This window comes from Myxocyprinus asiaticus, chromosome 34 (genome assembly GCF_019703515.2).
Source record: "Myxocyprinus asiaticus isolate MX2 ecotype Aquarium Trade chromosome 34, UBuf_Myxa_2, whole genome shotgun sequence".
NCBI classification, from domain to species: Eukaryota; Metazoa; Chordata; class Actinopteri; order Cypriniformes; family Catostomidae; genus Myxocyprinus; species Myxocyprinus asiaticus.
In genome coordinates this window covers 26688842-26709272 of record NC_059377.1, presented here as the reverse complement: position 1 = coordinate 26709272, position 20431 = coordinate 26688842, and the positions used below count along the sequence as shown (strand labels likewise).

At 37.2% G+C, this 20431-nt stretch overlaps 1 protein-coding gene across 3 annotated transcripts; it reads right to left on the bottom strand.

The window, feature by feature from the left end:
- Nucleotides 1-1196: 1196 nt before the first annotated feature.
- On the bottom strand, nt 1197-20395 carry matn1 (matrilin 1). 3 transcript variants are annotated; one of them, XM_051671426.1, is made up of 11 exons: nt 20144-20395; nt 18105-18282; nt 15665-15744; nt 14922-15055; nt 9154-9500; nt 8115-8337; nt 7185-7313; nt 4607-5011; nt 3981-4133; nt 3812-3892; nt 1197-1995 (listed from the first exon to the last, which is right to left on the bottom strand). In XM_051671426.1, the coding sequence occupies exons 3-11, from the start codon at nt 15670-15672 to the stop codon at nt 1946-1948; spliced, it is 1530 nt and encodes a 509-aa protein (XP_051527386.1). In that variant the 5' UTR covers nt 15673-15744; nt 18105-18282; nt 20144-20395; the 3' UTR covers nt 1197-1945. The 3 variants fall into 3 exon arrangements, with proteins under 3 accessions (XP_051527386.1, XP_051527385.1, XP_051527387.1); XM_051671425.1 differs by lacking the exon at nt 18105-18282; XM_051671427.1 differs by lacking the exons at nt 15665-15744; nt 18105-18282.
- Nucleotides 20396-20431: the final 36 nt, after the last annotated feature.

Genomic DNA, 20431 nt, shown 5'->3' with positions numbered 1-20431 from the left:
CTGCAACCTTTCTCTTCTGAATAGTGTAACAAAAACAACAACAACAACAACAACAAAAAGAAAAGAAAAAAGGCATATTTGCAAGATATTTTTTTTTTTTTATTATTACTGCTTAATTACCAAAAGTGTAGAGGGTCATTTAAGACCCTATATATGTAATAGTGTCCGGGTTTTTTTGCGCTTCCATGAATAATATTTGTATGATTATTTCATAAGTTTACTATCACAGGATATACGTATATTTCTTTGTTTATTACAAGACAAATGAGTTCCATATTCATACAAATGATTACTATATCACGTTGATATTCTGTGTGACAATGGTGAATTATCAGTATTCCATATGTGTGTACATACATATTATACATGCTATTTCTTACTCAAGGTGGCTCTGATGTGTCAGGGATTGATTTGATTTACATTTGACATTGCTATTTGATGAAGAAACAACATTGAAGTAAACTATAGCAATTTTAACACATGAACAGGATGATTTGGCTATTGTCATTTGGTTGTACTACTGAAATTATGTAAGTTGTGCATCTATTTACACTCAATAAGTGCCTGAGAAAGTACATTTGTGTAGCTTATGTGTAGATTATGTGTTATGTGTTGCTCAATATGTGTTTGACAGCCAGTTTTGTCTCATGAAATTACAGTGTGAAAGTAATGAAGCCTGTTCTAGATTTGCTGCATCATCTCATTGATATAAGAAAAATCATATAATATCAAAATATATCAGGATATATTCAATTTTATTATTTTCTAATTGTTTTAAAAATGTAAAACTATCTGGGCATTTTGGAGATCCATTTGTATATACAGTAGATATATGTGCCGGGTCTCTAAAGACCTGAGTATGTAATCAGGTTTGGCGAAACACCCATGCATTGAAGGATACATTTTTTACATTTTCTTTCAAACCTAAAGCATTTTTCATTCAAATAAATCTTTAATGAGTTTATAATGATGTAATGATATCCACCTTTTGGACCCCTTCGGCTTATTTTATAGCAGGGCCGGATCTAGGGGGTGCTGGTGTGAAATTTGCCACACCCTTATGCTCACACTATAGGTTACATCCTTCAGTACCTGGAGTTCCTAATCATTATGCTGAACATTTCTCTTATGTAAACTTTTATTTAAAAGAAATCAAGCCTGACGGCCATTCACAGCTCTTCAAAACACAAAAAAAGGACACAACGAAGCAGAGACACAGACACAAAGTGGGACTTTATTGAATCATCACAAGCAGTATCTGAATGAGTAAATGTTTGCCTGTGTCTTATGTGTGTGTGTTGTGTCTGCATGGTTGTGTGTGTGCTCAGTCACTCACTTCATGGAGTGCTGTATTTTAGAAAATAAACAAGCATTCACACATGTATTTCAAGTCCAGTCTTATATTAAATTACCTTTATATATATATTCCATATAAAATAATATATACGGCATAAAGAGTACATTTAGGAAGGAAAGGTTTGAGAGTGTCAGAATGAGGAGAAGCGAAGAGTGAAACCTCCACTGTATATAATATACACACAACCTCCCCACAGGGAAGACTTGTATGTGCAGGTTGTATGTAAAGACTCTTAGTCCACGATACACACCACGATGTTGAAGACTTTTACTCAAGTATGCAGATTTCACATTGGCTGCTGATGGAGTACTAATGTAATACACACAGGGTCTTGTTAGGTGGGATGGCTGTTTGAAAACCAACACCTTCCATTTTGGGGTGACCATAATTCAGATCAAGTGTAGACAGGTAAACCACGGCCACCATGATAATCAGTGCTCCATCCCCGTGGACGATAGTGATGCAGGCCGGAAGAGCAGAAAGAAATGGATTGGAGGAATGGAACATAAGCATAGGGGTCAGAGGTCACAGGAGGCAACTTTACAAGAGAGGGGGGCGACAGTGTAAGATTTAGATGCTGGTGTCTTCTCAAACAATCTTGTTCTCCAGGGCAGCGATCCTTTTTGTCACAGCTTCCAGTGATGCTGTTGTCAAGGAAATAATGCAATAGTACCATCCTAACCTTGGTGCCAGGTCAAAACAGTTTACCTTCTAATTTTACACATTTTGTATAAACTTACCTCTTAAAGGAATATTCCGGATTTAATACAAGTTAAGCTCAATCGTCAGCATTTGTGGCACAATGTTGATTACCACAAAAAATTATTTCAACTCGTTTCTCCTTTTCTTTAAAAAAAGCAATAACCGAAATTACAGTGAGGCACTTACAATGGAAGTTAATGGGGCCAATTTTTGTCAAGTTTAAACTCAGAAATGTGAAGCTTATAATTTTATAAAAGCACTTACATTAATTCTTCTGTTAAAACTCGTGAGTTATTTGAGCTGTAAAGTTGTTCAAATTGCTGTTTTTACAGTTGTTTTAGGGTTTATAGTGTTAAGTCATCATGGCAACAAAATTGTAAAATTGTATTTAACTTTACACAGAAAAGGTGAGCAAGCAATTTTATCACACTAAAATCATGTTAACACACATATTGTTTACATCTTATGGCAATACTTTTAAAACAGTGAGTATTTTAACGTTTATGGATTGGCCCCATTCACTTCCATTTTAAGTGCTTCACTGTAACCTCGATTTTAGATTTAGAGTGACGAGTTGAAAAACATTTTTGTGGTAATCAACACTGTGCCACAAATGCTATCGATTAAGTTTATCTTGCAGTGAACCCCAAATATTCCTTAAATATTTGATTTCAACTGTCATACAGAGAGTCCAAATGTGTTTAATCTAATAACTTGCCTTTTTAGGAAGGTTATTAGATCTTAAAAGAAATAAAATACTTTCACATCATTCAATGTTTATATACAGGGTTGGGAGGGTTACTTCTGAAACGTATTCCACTACACATTACAGAATATATGCTGTAAAATGTAATTTGTAACGTATTCCGTTAGATTACTCAAGGTCAGTAACGTATTCTAAATACTTTGGGTTACTTCTTCAGCACTGGTAGATTTTTTCACTTGTTTTGACTATAAAAACTCTGCCAGTACAGTAAGACAAAATACACATGTTAAAAATACATTCTCTGAAAAACCTAAATATCTTATGCAGTGTTGTTTCTAAAACAAGATAAATCAAATTGATCTTGTTTTAAGGATTTTTAGATATTTTTACAGGAAAACAATACAAACATTATTATCAAGAATAAAATTTTTGCCCTAATATCAAAGGTCTTACTAGAAAAAAAAGAATTTTTAATCCAAAGTGAACTTTCTTGATAAATAAATATGATCGTGTCTGGTAACGTGCATGTAAAATGTTTAGAAATAGCATTTTAGCTTAGCGTAAAGCTGACAGTTTACACAAGGTTTATTCTATTTCTTCTGCTCCAAACTTCAGACTTACTTCTCTGTCTGCTTGTATGAATATAACACATCATAAGAAAGTGTTTCACCGCTGTTCAAATGCACTTTGGATCGCATCATTTATATGTATAAATGTTTTCCATCTGAAAGGACTAAATATTAAATGAAACAAATGACAATAAAATGCAAAATAATCTCTTCAGTAATCAAAATACTTTTTGAATGTAACTGTATTCTAATTACCAATGATTTAAATTGTAACTGTAGTGGAATACAGTTACTTATATTTTGAATTTTAAAATATGTAATCCGTTACATGTATTTCGTTACTCCCCAAACCTGTTTATATAGAAAAGCAATCAATAGCATTCTGTAACTCAACACCGATGAGCCTAATATGAATTTGTAAACAGTAGTATACATTTTCAAAATGTGGTTTTGGAAACACCGTTTAGGAAAGGATATATTTCTTTGTTAATGCCTGTACTGCCTCCTCCACTTTTTTCTGGAACTTGACAACAGAATTACATTCACAGGGATCCTCCTCTGCAAGTGTTAGCACATCAAAACCAAATTAGTTAGTAGATTGATGAGTTGTATGTGTCAAAGTCATAATCTTTGTGGTTTTACAGACCTTGACAAACATTGATTTGCAGCTTCTTGGCAATTTGGTTCATGGTCTTGAAGTCAGCGGTGTAGAAGTAATGATCAGTGACAGGTTCAGAAGCGATCTCTCTCAGCTCATTCTCAACAGCATTTCCAACTCCCACAGCATACATCTTAAATCCTGAAGCACAAAAGCAGTCAAAGTGCACAATAAGAACACACACATTTGGCCAAATTTAATACTGCAATTTTTGTAGGGCTGCACAATGAATCAAAAAATCAAAGTTACACTTATAGCTGCTACTATTAACTAATTGTGAAATGCATCAAATACAGCATCCCATTTACCTCTCCCATGCATCATAATTTTCTATGTACAAAACATGCATTTTTTTTGGAGGTCAAATTTTTATTCAAATTTTACATTTAGTTTTGTTTTTTAATGCAGATTTTTTTAATTCATTTTGATTTATTAATGTTTTGGATGTGGACCCTTCATAAAAAATATGGCACCCATTTGTCCCTCACAAAAATAATATTTTTAGGGAAGTTATACTCATTTAAATGAATTGCAATTAAAATATCAAGAGAAATAATCAACAATTATGATTTTTGTAAATCGTGCAGCCCTAATTGTTTGTGTTGTTTTCTCACCGTTCTCCTTGGCCTTTCTGGCTGCATCTCCAATGTAGTCTTGTGACCTGCCATCAGTGAAGACAATACCGACCTTCGTCACTCCAGGTCTGGCACCCTGGTTAGGACTGAAGCTGTTTTCCGCCATAAAATTGAGGGCGTGGCCAGTCATGGTTCCCCTCTCCATATAGGCCATCCTTTTTACAGCTTCTTTCAGATCCTTTTTGTTGTTGTAGCGTCCCAGAGGGAACTCCTGCCTCACTGTACTGGAATACTGCACCAGTCCCACGTGGGCATTAGTCTCTGACACATCCAACTTGTCTACGATCAGGTTGATCCATTTCTTTACCAGCTCAAAGTTCTCTGGTCTCACGCTTTTAGAGCCATCAATCAAAAAGACCACATCTGTGGCTGCATTACTGCAAGCTGAGATAAGAAAAGGAGAGGCTGTTGATATATTTGGTAACTGGTATCACTTTTATCAGTAGGACATTTCGTCTCATGATGGCATTTTCTTCATTTTGGTGGGTGAATGTGTATAGTTGGTTTTGAGAGATAAAATTTGGATTGGCCAATATGTATTGGAAGTATCAATGGATCCTTAGGGCTGGGTACTGATACAGATTTCCCAATTCGATTTGATTCCTATTTATAAGCTCTCAATTAGATTTAGATTCGATTTGATTGGTTCATTTGGGTATATTTCAGTTATAATGTCCATTTTGCTTTATATGAAAGAAATTCTCTCTCAGCTAATGTTGTTAATTTTACAGGGGACTTTCTTACTTGGTACATTACAAAAAAATTAATGTACAAATTTTATTTGAGCATTAGTTTTTCATCATTTTAGTCACATTTTAGATTTTGAAAACTGTACAAACCTCGTGAGACCTAATGTGATAAAAACAACATGGTGCAGACCACAGCGGAGTTTGTCTTTGGGAGAAACGCCAACAAAACTTAAGTTTTTAAAATGAAACTAATCAAAAGATTAGAGTCTATAGTTTCATCCGATATGCCATTTTTAAAATTTGAACGATTTATCGCGAAACGCAACGTACACTAATGTGTACTTTAGCACATATTTTCCTTAGAAGTCCTATATTCACTGTGAATTTTCACATTTTGAATCAGTGGGTTCATCCAAAAACTGAAAATGTTTGCTTTCAGAGGCTTTATATGGAATTAATAAATTGAATTAGGTTGAAAATAATGTGCATTTCGAACTTTTCTGAGACCAGTGCTGACAGACAGCACACTGAAGGTTAAGTCATTCACTAAATAGGGAGCAATGTAGCACCCTATTGCTCTCTATGCAGTTTAGTGCTTTTAATCCAAACTTCCTATCAAAAGTTCAGTTTCAGGCTGCAGATAATGTTTGGACCTCTCAATATGTTTGGCAAAAGCATGAACAACCAACACTTCTGAAAACAATTTGATTAAAAAAAGAAATTCTAGACTTTCTATAGCTTGGTATTATTTAACATTTCGCAACTTAGTCCCGCTGTCCACATATGTTGCCATACATTTTTAAGAAAACTATTTTCTCTAGAAATGTATTTATTTATTTATTAATGCATGTTTATTAGGTGTTAGTAGTTAAAAATCAAAAATGGAAATGGAAAATGCACACAGCAGTCACGCTCAGGAGGATATATATAATATATAACAAATACATATTCTGTATACAGTATATAGTATAGCGGAAGTTCAGCAAGTCTCACAGAAGTAAGTCGAATTGCTTCTTAATGGCATCCGTGTTATGCGTGATTAGAATTAAATGTTTCTATTGTTGTTGTTTTTGATCAACAACTGACCGTAAAGAACAGAAGGGATATTAAAAGAGACTACTCAATGACAAACAGATTGCGTGAATCTCATCTCATCATTACACAGAATGAGTCAAGCCAAACTTATACTCTCAAAATGCAGTGAAAGGATCTCGGTGCTGAACTTTTTCGCCACTACACTGCTCAATCACTGGCAAGGGAAATCTGAAAATGTACCATACAGTGGCCAATCACAGACGATTTAAGTTGCGTATAACACAAAATTTGGTTTAGAGTGATTTACTCGCAATGTAGAGGGTTGCCACACAGAGTAAAAGATCAATCTTGGGATTTTAAGAATCAATATAAGATTGTTCAAATAAAGATCACGATAAATTGGAAAAGCAATATTTTTACCCAGCTCTATGGAACCTCATGCTTGTTCGCCCAAAAATTAAAATTCTGTCATAATTTTCTCACCCTCATATCGTTCCAAACCTGTATTATTTTCTCTCTTACGAGTAGATGTAAGGCAAAATTTTAGCCTCAGTCACCATTCACTTTCATTGCATCTTTTTTTCCATACAATGAAAGTGAGTGGTGACTGAAGCTAACATTCCGCATTGCATCTCTGTTTGTGTTCATTGTAAGGAAGAAAGTCAAATGGGTTTGTAGAAACACGAGGATCAGTAAATGATGACAGAATTGTAATTTTTAGAGGCACTATCTCTTTAAGGAGGATTATTTTAAACATCATGACTGCACGTGGCTATTAAGTCTTTTGTACATACAAAAGACTTTCTTCGAGGCTTTCATTCATACATACTCACCGCTGCATGATCGGCCGTCCTCCATGAGTGTGTGGCCATCTCTGCAGGCGCACTTGAAAGATCCAGGTGTGCTGATGCAAATGTGCTCACAGTCATGATCGCCGGTCGCACATAGGTCTGACACAGTCGCTACCATGAATGTAACACACACACACCAGGTGGGGGAAGGAAGGGTTAGCAAGGAGAGAATTATTCTATGTGAAGAGGGAACTCAAGAAAATCAATACGTTTTAACCATCTGCTGTGCCCCTGCCACACGAAATCATCACGAGAACAGCAAATCTTTAAAACGCATATGTCAGAGAACCAGGCACCTGAGGCCTTCAAAAGAGTTTTGGTGTTTGTCTCAATATTGTTTCAGGTGCCTGTTGCCCTGATGCGGATTTGTTACCACACTGGGGCCGGATTCATTAAAAATGCTTAAGAATTCAATTCTTCTTAACTACTATTTTCTTCTTATTTTCTATGTTAAGATACATTTAAGAATATTTTTCATTATGTAATATTGCATTATAATTTATCCTATGAACCTTTTTTCTTAAGAAGATTTTTGTGAATTCGGCCCCTGGTTCTCAACCTTTTCAGTGTCCAATTGTTGTGACCTGATTTGAGAACTCATGAGGTCTTTCAGATGTCAGATATCACCATGCTGAGAACCACTCCTCTGCACTAACTACAATTGTATCAGTAATTACACATGCTTTTACTTCCTCCCCTGGAGACCAAAGTGCTGTGGAGCATCAAGCTGAGGGTGGAGATTAAAGTCTGGAGAAGGTGAGATTAATAACATGCCCTAAGGATACTCATGCCCTCTGCTTCATGTACACCTTTAATATCAGCATTGATGGCCATGACGATATCTGCGATGGCGAGGAGGCCTTTGTTCTTTCCTTCCTCCCTCCCACCCTCCCTTTTAGCCCTTTCACTTACTACAGAAGGCCTCCTGGAATTTCTTGGTGAGCTTCTCAATGAGGCTGTAACTCTCCACGTAGTCTACGTGATCATCCAGAGGTTCGCTGGCCATCTGCCTGAGCGTGGTCAAGTCCACGCGGCCCACTCCAATGGCAAATAGCTCAATGCCAGACTCACGTGCCCTTGCTGCAATGTCACGTACATTGTCCTGTGGCCGGCCATCAGTCACGATGATTGCCACCTGCAATCAATATAATACATCTTTGATTGTATTCTGGTGCAGAGGCCTTAAAGGGATAGTTCACCACATTTACTCACCCTCATGCCATCCCAGATGTGTATGAATTTCTTTCTTTCTTTTGCTGAACACAAATGAAGATTTTTAGAAGAATATCTCAGCTCTGTTGGTCCATACAATGCAAATGAATGGTGACCAGAATTTTGAAGCTCCAAAAAATACATAAAGGCAGCATAAAAGTAATCCATATGACTCCAGTGGTTAAATCCATGTCTTCAGAAGTGATATGATAGGTGTGGTTGAATTCTTCATTCTTCTTCTTTTGTTTTTTGTGATTCACATTCTTTGTGCATATCACCACCTACTCTGCAGGGAGGAGAATTTATAGTAAAAAAGGACTTAAATATTGATCTGTTTCTCACCCATACCTATAATATAATTCTGGGTGATCCTTAAACCACTGGAGTCATATGGATTACTTTTATGCTGCCTTTATTCGCTTTTTGGAGCTTCAAAGTTTTGGTACACATTTACTTGCATTGTAAGGACCTTCAGGGCTGAGATATTCATCTAAAAATCTTTGTGTTCTGTAGAAGAAGAAAAGTCTTATGGGGTTGGAGCAACATTATGGGGAATAAAAGTACTATCGCATTAAGATTTTATTAAAAAAATGGAGATAGCCTCGTTATAGAAATTTAGATTTATTTATCCATTGATTATTATATAACAGAAGATGCATGGTTCCACAGAAGAGGCTTAATGCTGGTAATGATCAATATGGATAAAGGGTTTTATGGGATTGCGGTCACAGAGCCTGACCTTACTGATGCCAGGGGATTTGCGTGCTCCCTCAGCTTCACTGAAGGCCACATTCATGGCGAACTGGATGGCGAGGCCAGTCATGGTACCTGTGGACAGTGGCTCAATCTTGGACACAGCCTTAACCAGTCCTGCCTTAGTTTTGTGGGACTTCAGAGAGACCTCGTTTTTCACCCGACTGGCGTAGTTCACGACACCCACACGTGTAGCATCAGGCCCAACATTCAGACCATCAATCACCTTGGCCAGGAAGACCTTGACCTGCTCAAACTCAGAGGGGCGAACGCTCCGAGAGCTATCAATGAGGAACACTACATCAGTGGGCTTAGTGTTACACAAGTCTGCAGCTAGAAGAGTGAGAGAGCACAGATGGAGGAAACATAGAGATGAGGTCAGTATATACACAATTCAATAAAACCCTCAAATATTTATTCAGAAGAGACTCTGTCATATGTTATTAATTGGCTTTAACAAACTGTATTAAGAGCCGTTCACGCCGAACGCATTTTTGCGCTAAAAAAGCTAGACACAGTGCAACAAATGAACAAAATGCAAATATCTCAAGACGCGTCTTCAAAAGGTTACCACTCTTTAAACTTGACACAGCGTCTTAAAAACACAGCTCTCCTGCACGAGACGCTTCATATACATACGCGTCCATCTAGCGCATGTTTACCGTGTGTACAAGCTTTTTTTGGGGGGGTGTCTTGGGCTGCAAGGTCTCGCGTCCCATCAACCTTAAAAACAAATGTTTATATATGCTTAAATATGTGGGCACCAGAGCTTATGCAAGGCCCCCTCAACAGGTCCCTGTGACTATGAGGGCCCCCAGCCCTCTTATAGGACCCTTTTACCTTCCTGTTTCTAATTACATTTTTTGAGCTACTCTTTAACCTTATAACGCCACACGTATCATATTTGATACATGACTTTCTAAAGCCTCTACATCATTATGATGTGTATGAGATGTCTCCTGGTGAAAGTTTCCATGCTCTTCTGGAAGTAGAAGACCTTGTAACATCATTTCCAAAATAGCTACCTTCATGTTTTGATGGACTCATCTTTTTTATGTGAAATCTTTGCTGATTTGAATAAAGTAAAAGTAACAATAATGTTTATATTGTTACTGATATTTCAACTTACTGATATTTCAGCTTACTGATATTTCAGTATTTATTGAATTCAAGCAATATGTGCTAAAAATTTCATTATTTTATAGAAAAAAGGTTTAAAAAAATTATTATTTTCTGACTATTATTTCATATGTTAGGCTTTATATGGTTAAGCTTTATTCTTTGTATAAAAGGGCTGTCGAACAAAAACGTTCATTATATTATTATATTATTCATTGCTATATAACTGCATGTTTGCCCAACATTACAAAAACAAAACTTGGCTTAGGTGGCTGAGGAAAATAAAATATTGATATTTTACTTTGTGTGGTTCAAAAGTACTGATTAAACTAGATACGTAAAGTTTATTGAGACAAACTATAATGTTGGTCTGACAAAACCTTGTCTGAAAGTTTAAAATAGTATTAAATGCTTGAAGTTAGAAATTTTAACAGGTTTTACAGTAAGAAAGCAAGCAAGCAAGAAAGAAAGAAAGAAAGAAGAGAGCATCTTAAAGCAGATTAAAGGGCTTGTAAGTTTTGAGAGCTGAAGTTTGAAATTACGAACATTCCAAAACAGACTCGTAGCTCATTTAAACATGCTGTCAATGTAATGTAGTCTATTTTTGGACACTTTGAAAAGGCGTAAATTATGCCTTTGCAGGACTTTTTGATGGAAGAATGATAATGGTAGCCAAGCTGTAGGGTCTTCCAAACAGAATTTCCCCCAAAATTGACCAAATGACCACCATTTTTGAGCCCCACACTTTTCAGCCCTTCAAAGCTCTCACATTGGAGGGTAAAGTTTTTGAAGGATATAGGATGTAGGGATGATTGTCACTTCTGAATGGAACTCACCCCATCATTCAGATGAGTTGAATAGATATTGCCACGTGAGCCAGAACTGCCTGAACTCTTAACCCTAACCCTAAAAGAAAATTGGCCCTGGGGCCCTTGCTAGTCATAATCTGCCCTTGATGTTTACCCAAGGTTGATATGATTTTACTTTTATAATAATGTAGTAACAATGACTTGTAGTTTTACTACAATAATCAGGGGGGCATGTAAGGAATATTCCAGGTTCAGTACGGTTGCTAGGGAGGGTAGAGTCACATGGGGTAACCTCCTCATGGTCGCTATAATGTGGTTCGTTCTCGGTGGGGCACATGGTGAGTTGAGCGTGGTTGCCGCGGTGGATGGCGTGAAGCCTCCACACGCGCTATGTCTCCGTGGCAACACGCTCAACAAGCCACATGATAAGATGTGTGGGTTGACGGTCTCAGACATGGAAGCAACTGGGATTCGTCCTCCGCCACCCAGACTGAGGCAAATCACTTCGCGACCACGAGGACTTAAAAAGCACATTGGGAATTGGGCATTCCAAATTGGGAGAAAAAATAAATAAATAATAATAATTTCAACTCATCCGTCCTTACAATGGAAGTGAAGGGGGCCAATTTTTGGATAGATTAATTTTCATCTGTTCTATAATACTCATGTATTATTTAAGCTGTGAAGTTGTTAAAATCGTCGTTTTTACAGTCGTTTTAGGGTTTGTTGACATTACATCGTCATGGTAATGACGTTGTAAAATTGGCTATAACAGAAAAGGTTAGTAAGTGATTTTATCACACTAAAATCATATTATCAAGCATATTGTTTATTTGGCTACAGACCATTTCAAGAATGTAAATAAAAACAAATGAATTAGAACGGTACAAATGTATTTCCCGATCCTTTCAACAAAGTCTTTTTTTTCCCAAGGGAAGTCAGTCCACTCTGCGGCCGTTTTTGGAACGCTCTTCTGCAGTTTGGGCAGCTATTTTTCTATGAAAACAAGCGTCATGACAGTGCTACTATCTACTTGAATGGGGAAAGACCGAAATCTCCAAAACAGTTGGTCAAGATTATGATAAAAAGCATATTGGAGGTCACGTGACGCCATGCGGGGAGCAGACGTGTGAGCGACGAGCTCTGCACACTTTGCTAGTTTTTTAATTATTTTCATGTTATAATCTGGTGAGATTCGATACACCTAGTAACATATTTGTTCTTTGAGGTAAACATGGCAAAGAAGTCAAAATCCTCGGGCTCTGGAGACATTAAAAGACACTTACGTGCTCAAGCTGAAACCTCTGACGGGCCTGCAGACCGAGAGATGCACCAATCCCTGGCGTTGCAGCTAACTCGCACCGGACCCTCACCGCTCCATTCCTGGTCACGCAATGACGCCAGCAGGTAGAGACTGGTCTCCGAGGAGAGGTGCGCTTGTTTAAAGGCAGTGGTGATAAGGCTGTATTTTTTTCATTGACCGTTGGCTGCTACTGGCCGTTCCAATTTCTTCCAATCATTTTAATAGAAGTGGCCCGTCTCTGCTAAATGGTCTCTGTTTTGACAAGCAGGAAATGTTCACGGAACAGTGACGTTACTTGACGTCACCAACGATCAGTCCTTGAAATGGTCTATTCTTTTGAAATAGTGATTATTTTAATGTTTACCAATTGGCCCCATTCACTTCCATTTTAAGTACCTAGTTGTAACCCAGATTTTTGCAGTTTTTACTTTTTAAAGAAAAGGGACGAGTCGAAATACATTTTTGTGGTAATCAACATTATGCCACAAATGCTGTCGATTGAGCTTAACTTTAAGTCCTTTAAGATACCTTGGGGCCTCTGGGCTCACCTTTCCATGGGGGGAGGGGGGCTTCAGCCTGTGTAAGCCTCTGCATTAATGCACCCCTGACAATAATACTGCAGTATCCATGTAGTAACCATGGTTTAACTATAGAAATATTGTAAAAACCTGTATAAATGGTTAACTGTGTGGTAACTATGGTTTTACTACAAGTACCATGGTTAAACTATGGGTACTGTAGTAAAACCATGATTAATTTTCTTATGGATAAAAGACATTAACATGTTATAATTGGACCGGTCAGCAAGATTTTTTTTTTTTAGAAAAACACTGTAAATAGACAGCCATTTGTACATTTTGCTCAATTCTCTATTGATAATGGCAAAAGTGTCTTATTAAAATGCTGTGTAACCTAAATTAACAGTCAGGAGATGTAGGGGGAGAAGGGTAAACTGTGTGTGTTTGTGTGTGAATGCATAGAGTTGGGGTGAGTAAAAGAAAGTGAGATTGAAAAGACAGACAGTTTGCAGGTAGCTAGCTCAATAAACATACAGTGTTGGTAGCTCTCATAATAACTCCCATTGATTAAACATTCAGCCTCAAGTATGCATGCACACACCGATTTACACACAAACACTCATTCACTCGCTCACTCACTCACTCACTCTCTCTCTCTCTCTCTCTCTCTCACACACACACACACACACACACACACACACACAGAAGGTTCTCTTTGTGTACTAATGTAGTGACAGGTGAAACCTTAAAAGCTAATTTTCTCAGATGACATACAAATTCTGTGTATCCACTGGAACATAATAACCCTAATTACCTAGATCTTCTTCATTTGAATATCTCTTATTCGTGCTATCAGTTTTCCATGCATATGTAAACTTAAATTACACTCCTGATTTAAATCTTGATTCTCTAAAAGCATCTTTAGAACAGGATCTCAAACACAGGAAAAGATTATGTAAATCTACAGAGCAGAAACAGAGAAGGTGAGATGAGAAAAGTGAAAGATGAAGGAAGGTGCAACCCTCACAGTCAAAAGTCACAGCCTCAGACCCTATTCACTATTATTATATGGAAAAAAGATGCAATGAAATTGAATAGAGACTGAGGCTAACATTCTGCTTAGGAAAAAAGTCATACAGGTTTGGAACAGCATGACGGTGAGTAAATGATGTCAGAATTGTAACTTTTATTTTTTTTTTTTTTTTTCCTCCCTTTTCTCCCCAATTTGGAATGCCCAATACCCAATGCGCTCTAAGTCCTCGTGGTGGCGTAGTGACTCGCCTCAATCCGGGTGGCAGAGGACGAATCTCAGTTGCCTCCGCGTCTGAGACCGTCAATCTGCGCATCTTATCACGTGGCTTGTCGAGCACGTTACCGCGGAGACGTAGCGCATGTGGAGGTCCACGCTATTCTCTGTGGCATCCACACACAACTCACCACGTGCCCCACCGAAAGCGAGAACCACACATTATAGCGACCACAAGGAGGTTACCCCATGTGACTCTACCCTCCCTAGCAACCAGGCAATTTTGGTTACTTAGGAGACCTGGCTGTCACTCAGCACGTTCTGGATTCGAACTCGCGACTCCAGGGGTGGTAGTCAGTGTCAGTACTCGCTGAGCTACCCAGGCCACCCTGAATTTTCACTTTTTGATTAACTATCCCTTTAAGAAAAATGGCATACACCGAGTTGTATTAAAACACTTCACCATCCAAACTATAGAGTAAAGCAAACCTAAATGCCAATGTAATGATATAAAATAGTAATAAATAAAAACTTTAGCACATTAGTCTTTCAGTAGATTACAGAACTACATTTCTCCACAGCTACACTGATTGATCATTTAACTAACATAGATGTTGTCATTTGCTGAGTTGTGATGAAAGTAACTCTTCATTAGATTATGTAATAAGGAAACATTAATCCTGTTGGTTTTGGCTCACAGTATTAGTATGCAACGCTAAATTGATCATATTGATGGATCTGTTAATTATGTTTTCTTACCCAAGGCAGCAGCATTTCTCAGATCCACGGTGGCTTGAGCTCCCAGGATGCATAGTACCATCACAAACCCCAGCAACATCATGCTGTAATGCAGCGTTTGAGTCCTAATGATCAGTTCAACAACCAGACGTAGACTGATTCACAGAGAAAGAAATGCTCAGGTTATCAACACACACACATATTCACAGATACACACTCTTACAGTAGGTTTAGAGACGCCGCCCTCATATCCATCTCTGTAAGGTGTATGTACAAGCTTTTTGGGGAGGTAGGGGGATACCTGCTCCAAAAATGTAGAGCTTGGGGTAGGAAAGACAAACACCCCTTGATCTGTGTGAGTGTTTGTTGAAGGGAAACCAAGTTCATTTGGAGGGGTCTCTAACTTGGGGTTGAACTCAAATAAACATTAAGATGAATCTGCCTTTTCTGGGCACTTTTCCTCTCAAATTAATCTTGCACACGTAGGAATTTATGTAGGGGGATTATGCGGGAAGCCTGCATTCCTCTTCCAACACAGACAGGCCTGTTCTGCCCGTGTGTATGTGTATGTTTGTGTTTTTGTGTTTAATGCACCATGCAGTGTCTAGTATGTCTGTTGATAAGTGTGTGAATGAACTTGAGCATATGCAGGCCTAGAATACTGGGAAAATGTGCACTTCTGGTCAGGTATTAAGAGTGTATGAAGGTTTTAGTGTCTGAATTTATTTGCATGTGACACAGTTTGATGACCACACGGTGTATACCTGTACATGTGTTTGTAGTTTCTGCAACAGTGTGTTTTATATGGTCTGTGTGCTGGCCTGGCCTTCTGTAATGAGCAAACCTATGGTAAATGTGAACATGTTTATAGACACAATCACAAATAGACTCACACATAAACACATATTCACACTACACTAACACATCCATGGCCACATTATTAATGCTAAGTTACACTGTAAAAAATGTCAGGGCTTTTTTTTCTCTCTCTCTCTTTTTGAGTAATTATTTAATATCAACGTAATAATTAAAAGTCTGTTCTTTCAATGAACATAGTACAATACAGTGGCAACAAAAGGATGTGAACCCTTTGGAATTACCTGCATTTATGTATAAATGTGTCTTAAAATATGGGTTGATCTTCATCTAAGTTATAATAATGAACAAACATACTCTGTTTTAACTAATAACACAAATTATTGTATTGTTCTTGTACATATTGAATACATCATTCAAACATTTACAGTGTAGGTTGGAAAATGCATGTGAACTCCTAGGATAACAAGCAAAAGATATTTAGAATCAGGAGTTGGCAAACCTGGCATCCAATTCATGAAATAAGAATGGAGGTTAGAGCTACCTTGACATATAAAAAGCACTCAGACATTTTGAGTTTGCTATTCACAAGAAGCATCTGCTGACGTGGACCATGGCTCACAAAAAAGAGATCTCAGAACACCTACGATCAAGAATTGGTGCTTTGCATAAAGCTGGAAAGGGTTACAAGGTTATCTCAAAGAGCTTAGATATTCATTTGTCCACAGTTAGACAAACTGTCTATAAATAGAGACGATTTAGTACTGTAGTTACTCTCCCTAGAAGTGGCCGTCCAGCCAAGATATCCTACAGGATAATGTCAAGGTTGCTGTGCACCAGCTGAAGCTCAGTAGATGTTGGGTGATGCAGCAGGACAATGACCCTAAACATTGAAGTAAATCCACTGCAGAATGGCTTTAAAAAAAAGTAAATTTACCTTTAGGATTGACCCAGTCAGAGCCCAGACCTTAACCCAATAGAGATGCTGTGGAATGAGCCATTCACACCAGACATCCTAAGAATATGACTGAGCTGAAGCAGTTCTGTAAGAATGATCAAAAAATCCTTCTGAATGTTGCGAAGGTGCGTAGCTACCGAAAACGCTTGGTTGAGGTTATTGCTGCCAAAAGAGGATCGACCAATTATTAAATCCAAGAATTCACTTGCTTTTTCCACAGCACTGTGAATGTTTAATGGGATGTTTGTGTGTTGTTATCTTAAGCACAAATTGTGCGTCTATACTTGTGACTTTGATGAAGATGATATCACATTTTATGACCAATTAATGCAGAAAACCAGCTAATTCCAAAGGGTTCACATACTTTTCCTTGACACTGTGAGTTCAACAACTTAAAAATTAGGATTTTTACATGATCCCAGTTCAATAAGCTTGCATTTTAAAGTTGAGATAACTGTAAAAGCTATTTGAGAGTGCTCAGGAACAGTCAGAAAAAGAAAATGAAGTGTTTGTGTGTTTGTTTATATATTGCATAACACAGCAATTAGATTTTCTGAAGACATTCTGTTTTTCGTGGCCTCATGTCTCCATCGAACCCCAACCTGATGGAAAAAAGTCCTCTGTACCTAAAGTGTGTCAACAACCTTGAACGGAATTTTAAAAACGTTTGTTGCCTTTTCTTTTACAATGTGTACCACACCGCAGTATATACTGGAATCCCTTGGAAACTTGTGGAAAATTGCTTGATCTTTTTGTGAAATTAGTCTATTTGTTCATGTTTTTACAAAACTCGAAAGTTTCTACTTAATTTGGACTATAACTAAAGTTTACAGAACATAGTGAAACGATGCAAAAAAATAAATTTTATATATTCATATTTTATGTATACACTGAAAAAAAATAACAACCTAAAAATGTGGTAACATCTAAATTAACCGGTTCTATTCAACTCAAAAATATTATTTAACATCACTGAATCAACCTGACTACATAAGACTACACCAACAAAGGTCATTTTAAGGTTTAGATCAGGTAGAAATAGCAGGTTACCACTTTTTACAGTGGATTTGTTGTGTATCATTTAGATATTTTTATCATTTTTTTTAAAGACATTATCAACTAGATTACAGCTAGATTAAAAAGTTTGTAGACAAACTTTGGCTTGACAAAGCCTTGTCTGAAAAAGATACACAGCTGCACACAAAACAAAGAACAGAAATTACTAAACATGTCAGAAATGTTTGTAGTCGAAGAACTGATGCATTTCTATGCCCAGCCTTATTTTATTGAAAGTTTTTTAACTGGTGCCAGTTCACAGCAGACAGAGTTAATAGAGTGAAGAGAAAATAGAAAATAGTTGATTGACAGAATGTCCCGTCGCTTGTCGCAGCTGGTTAGCACAAAAACTCAGATTACCGTAGAAAATATACCTTTTATCGTGTGTCGTTTGCCATCAGGTTAGAACATGATGTGACTGTGGCTGCCTGTAGCCTCCTCTATGTTTCTGTTTGATTTCAGAGTACTCCGTTCAAAAAAATAAGGCTGGGCATAGAAATGAGTTTTTCCCCTGTGTCACGAGGGGGCAGCGTGAACTGTTCCTCTCGTGCCCTATCATGAACATGCAAAGGGAGATCAATGGTCAGTGAACATTTTCACTAAATAATACATAAGATTTTGGTTTGTTTCTCACCAGACCTTATCGTATGCCTCCATAACAATCATGAGTCTCATGGAATAATTTGTTAGACTGCTGAATTATACTTTTGCGTTCTTTTAAAATTTGAAAACATATTTCAGGAATATTTCAGGTTCAAGACAAGTTATGCTCAATCGACAGCATTTGTGGCATAATGTTGATTACCACAAAAATGTGTTTCGACTCGTCCCTTCTTTTCTTTAAAAAGAAAAAACAGCAAAAATCTGGGTTACAATTAGGCACTTAAAATGGAAGTGAATGGGGCCAATTGGTAAACATTAAAATAATCATTATTTCAAAGTGGTCACCATAAACTGCCATTGTATGACATCACTGAATATTTATTTTTTATTTTTTTCACAATTTCTCCCTTTGTGTTAAGAAAAAGAAATGAAGTCATATAGGGTTATAACAACACAGGGGTGAGTAAACAGTGACTGATGTTTTATTTTTTGTGTGAACTAATCCTTTAAAGGCCTTGTGTGGGTTTGTTTACATTTTAATTTTTGACAGTTGGAGTTTGAAAAGTCTTGGCTCATCTGAACATTCGGTCATGACCTGTTTCATGTGACATCACTGTATGGCCGCGCCACCATGTTTGTGACCAAAATTCCATATACTTTCAATGTGCTGCGCTGTGGGATGCAACAAAAGTCGGCGACATTTTTGTTTCTATTGATAAATCTTGATAAAGTGATACTGCTGTTTACTTGCCAGAGCCAAAATGTATTTTTTCTTTCAATACAGTTTATCTTTTAAGTGACACGGCTTCATTTCCCCAATGTTAAGCAGCAATGAAGGGAGAAAGCACGGATAAAAACACTTGTAGGTCTTTGCTCATTTATTCAGACATATCAGTTATTTGTACACATGTCAGTTATAATTATAACATCATTGAGTCGGATACAATTAAACTGAAAATGCACATAGGCTATAGGATGATGTTATTCATAACACCCAGACTGTAAAAAGGTATAAACAATGTATAAACACATTGTAAAAAGTAAATAAGCACTAAAAATGTCAATATACAATAAACAACACATCATAAGATTATAAAGAACAGGCTTTATTCACACTACCTGACTACAATTAAACATTTGTCATTTTCACTAATGTGCCTCAGTTGCTTTCTGTGTATTCTTCATGAGTTAAAAGCAGCTCTTACATTCATACAGACGGGATCATCACAGACGTTTTGTAATATTTTGACCAAATCAGAGCAGAAAACAACACGAAAATATGTACCGGTAGACGTGTGCACTCGAGGGTCACACATCATTGTCACTGGCATACGGAGGTAAATCGTGGAAACAATATATTATAATGTCCACGAAAGTCATATCTGCACTGTCTTGTGACCTGTATACACCTTTCCTGTGACTTGACATGGATCAAAAGCTATTGTTGATGTTTTTCTTTTATACCGCTTTTCGGGTATTTTTCCATTGACCACCATTACTTTCTCCCGCTGATGGTCACAAATATGGTGGCTGCGAGGAAAAAGTGATGTCACTGAAACAGGTCAATAGGATTTTTCTGGTTTTTGATTGTCGACTGTTGGAAAACCGTAAGTTCCATCTGTTAGTTTGTAAGCCCAATCGATAGAAAAATTGATAGATAGATAGACAGACAGACAGACAGACAGACAGTTAGACGGATGGACAGAAAGATAGATAGACAGATAGATAGCATGAGCATATTGCCTTGTGTGGGTTTGTTACAGTAGCATTTGATTTTTTGACAGCTGGAATTTGAATAGTCTTGCCTCACCTGAACATTCAGTCAATGAAAGCCTTTGGGATTTTTCTGATTTTTGATTGTCCGCTGTTGGAAAACTAAGTCCCATCAGTTAGAAAATATTTCTCAGAAGAAGCGGAAGAATAATTATAATAAGTTTAAATGGTAGATCAGTATCTTGGCTTTTTTTAAGCCAACCTAATAAATATTCAATAAAGGGATTATGTGTTTAATTGTATTTCTTACACAAACAGAAAAAGCTCCAGGTAACAATCTTGCAATCTTGAAAAAAAAAAAACTCTCGCTATTTTCTGGCCTTTG

Excerpts from the sequence above, each read along its gene's own strand:
- matn1 (XM_051671426.1), bottom strand. Across the intron at positions 9,501-14,921 it reads GAGAAATGCTGCTGCCTTGG|CTGCAGACTTGTGTAACACT; the intron begins GTAAGAAAACAT and ends TCACTCTTCTAG. Across the intron at positions 3,893-3,980 it reads GCAAATCAATGTTTGTCAAG|AGGAGGATCCCTGTGAATGT; the intron begins GTCTGTAAAACC and ends TAACACTTGCAG.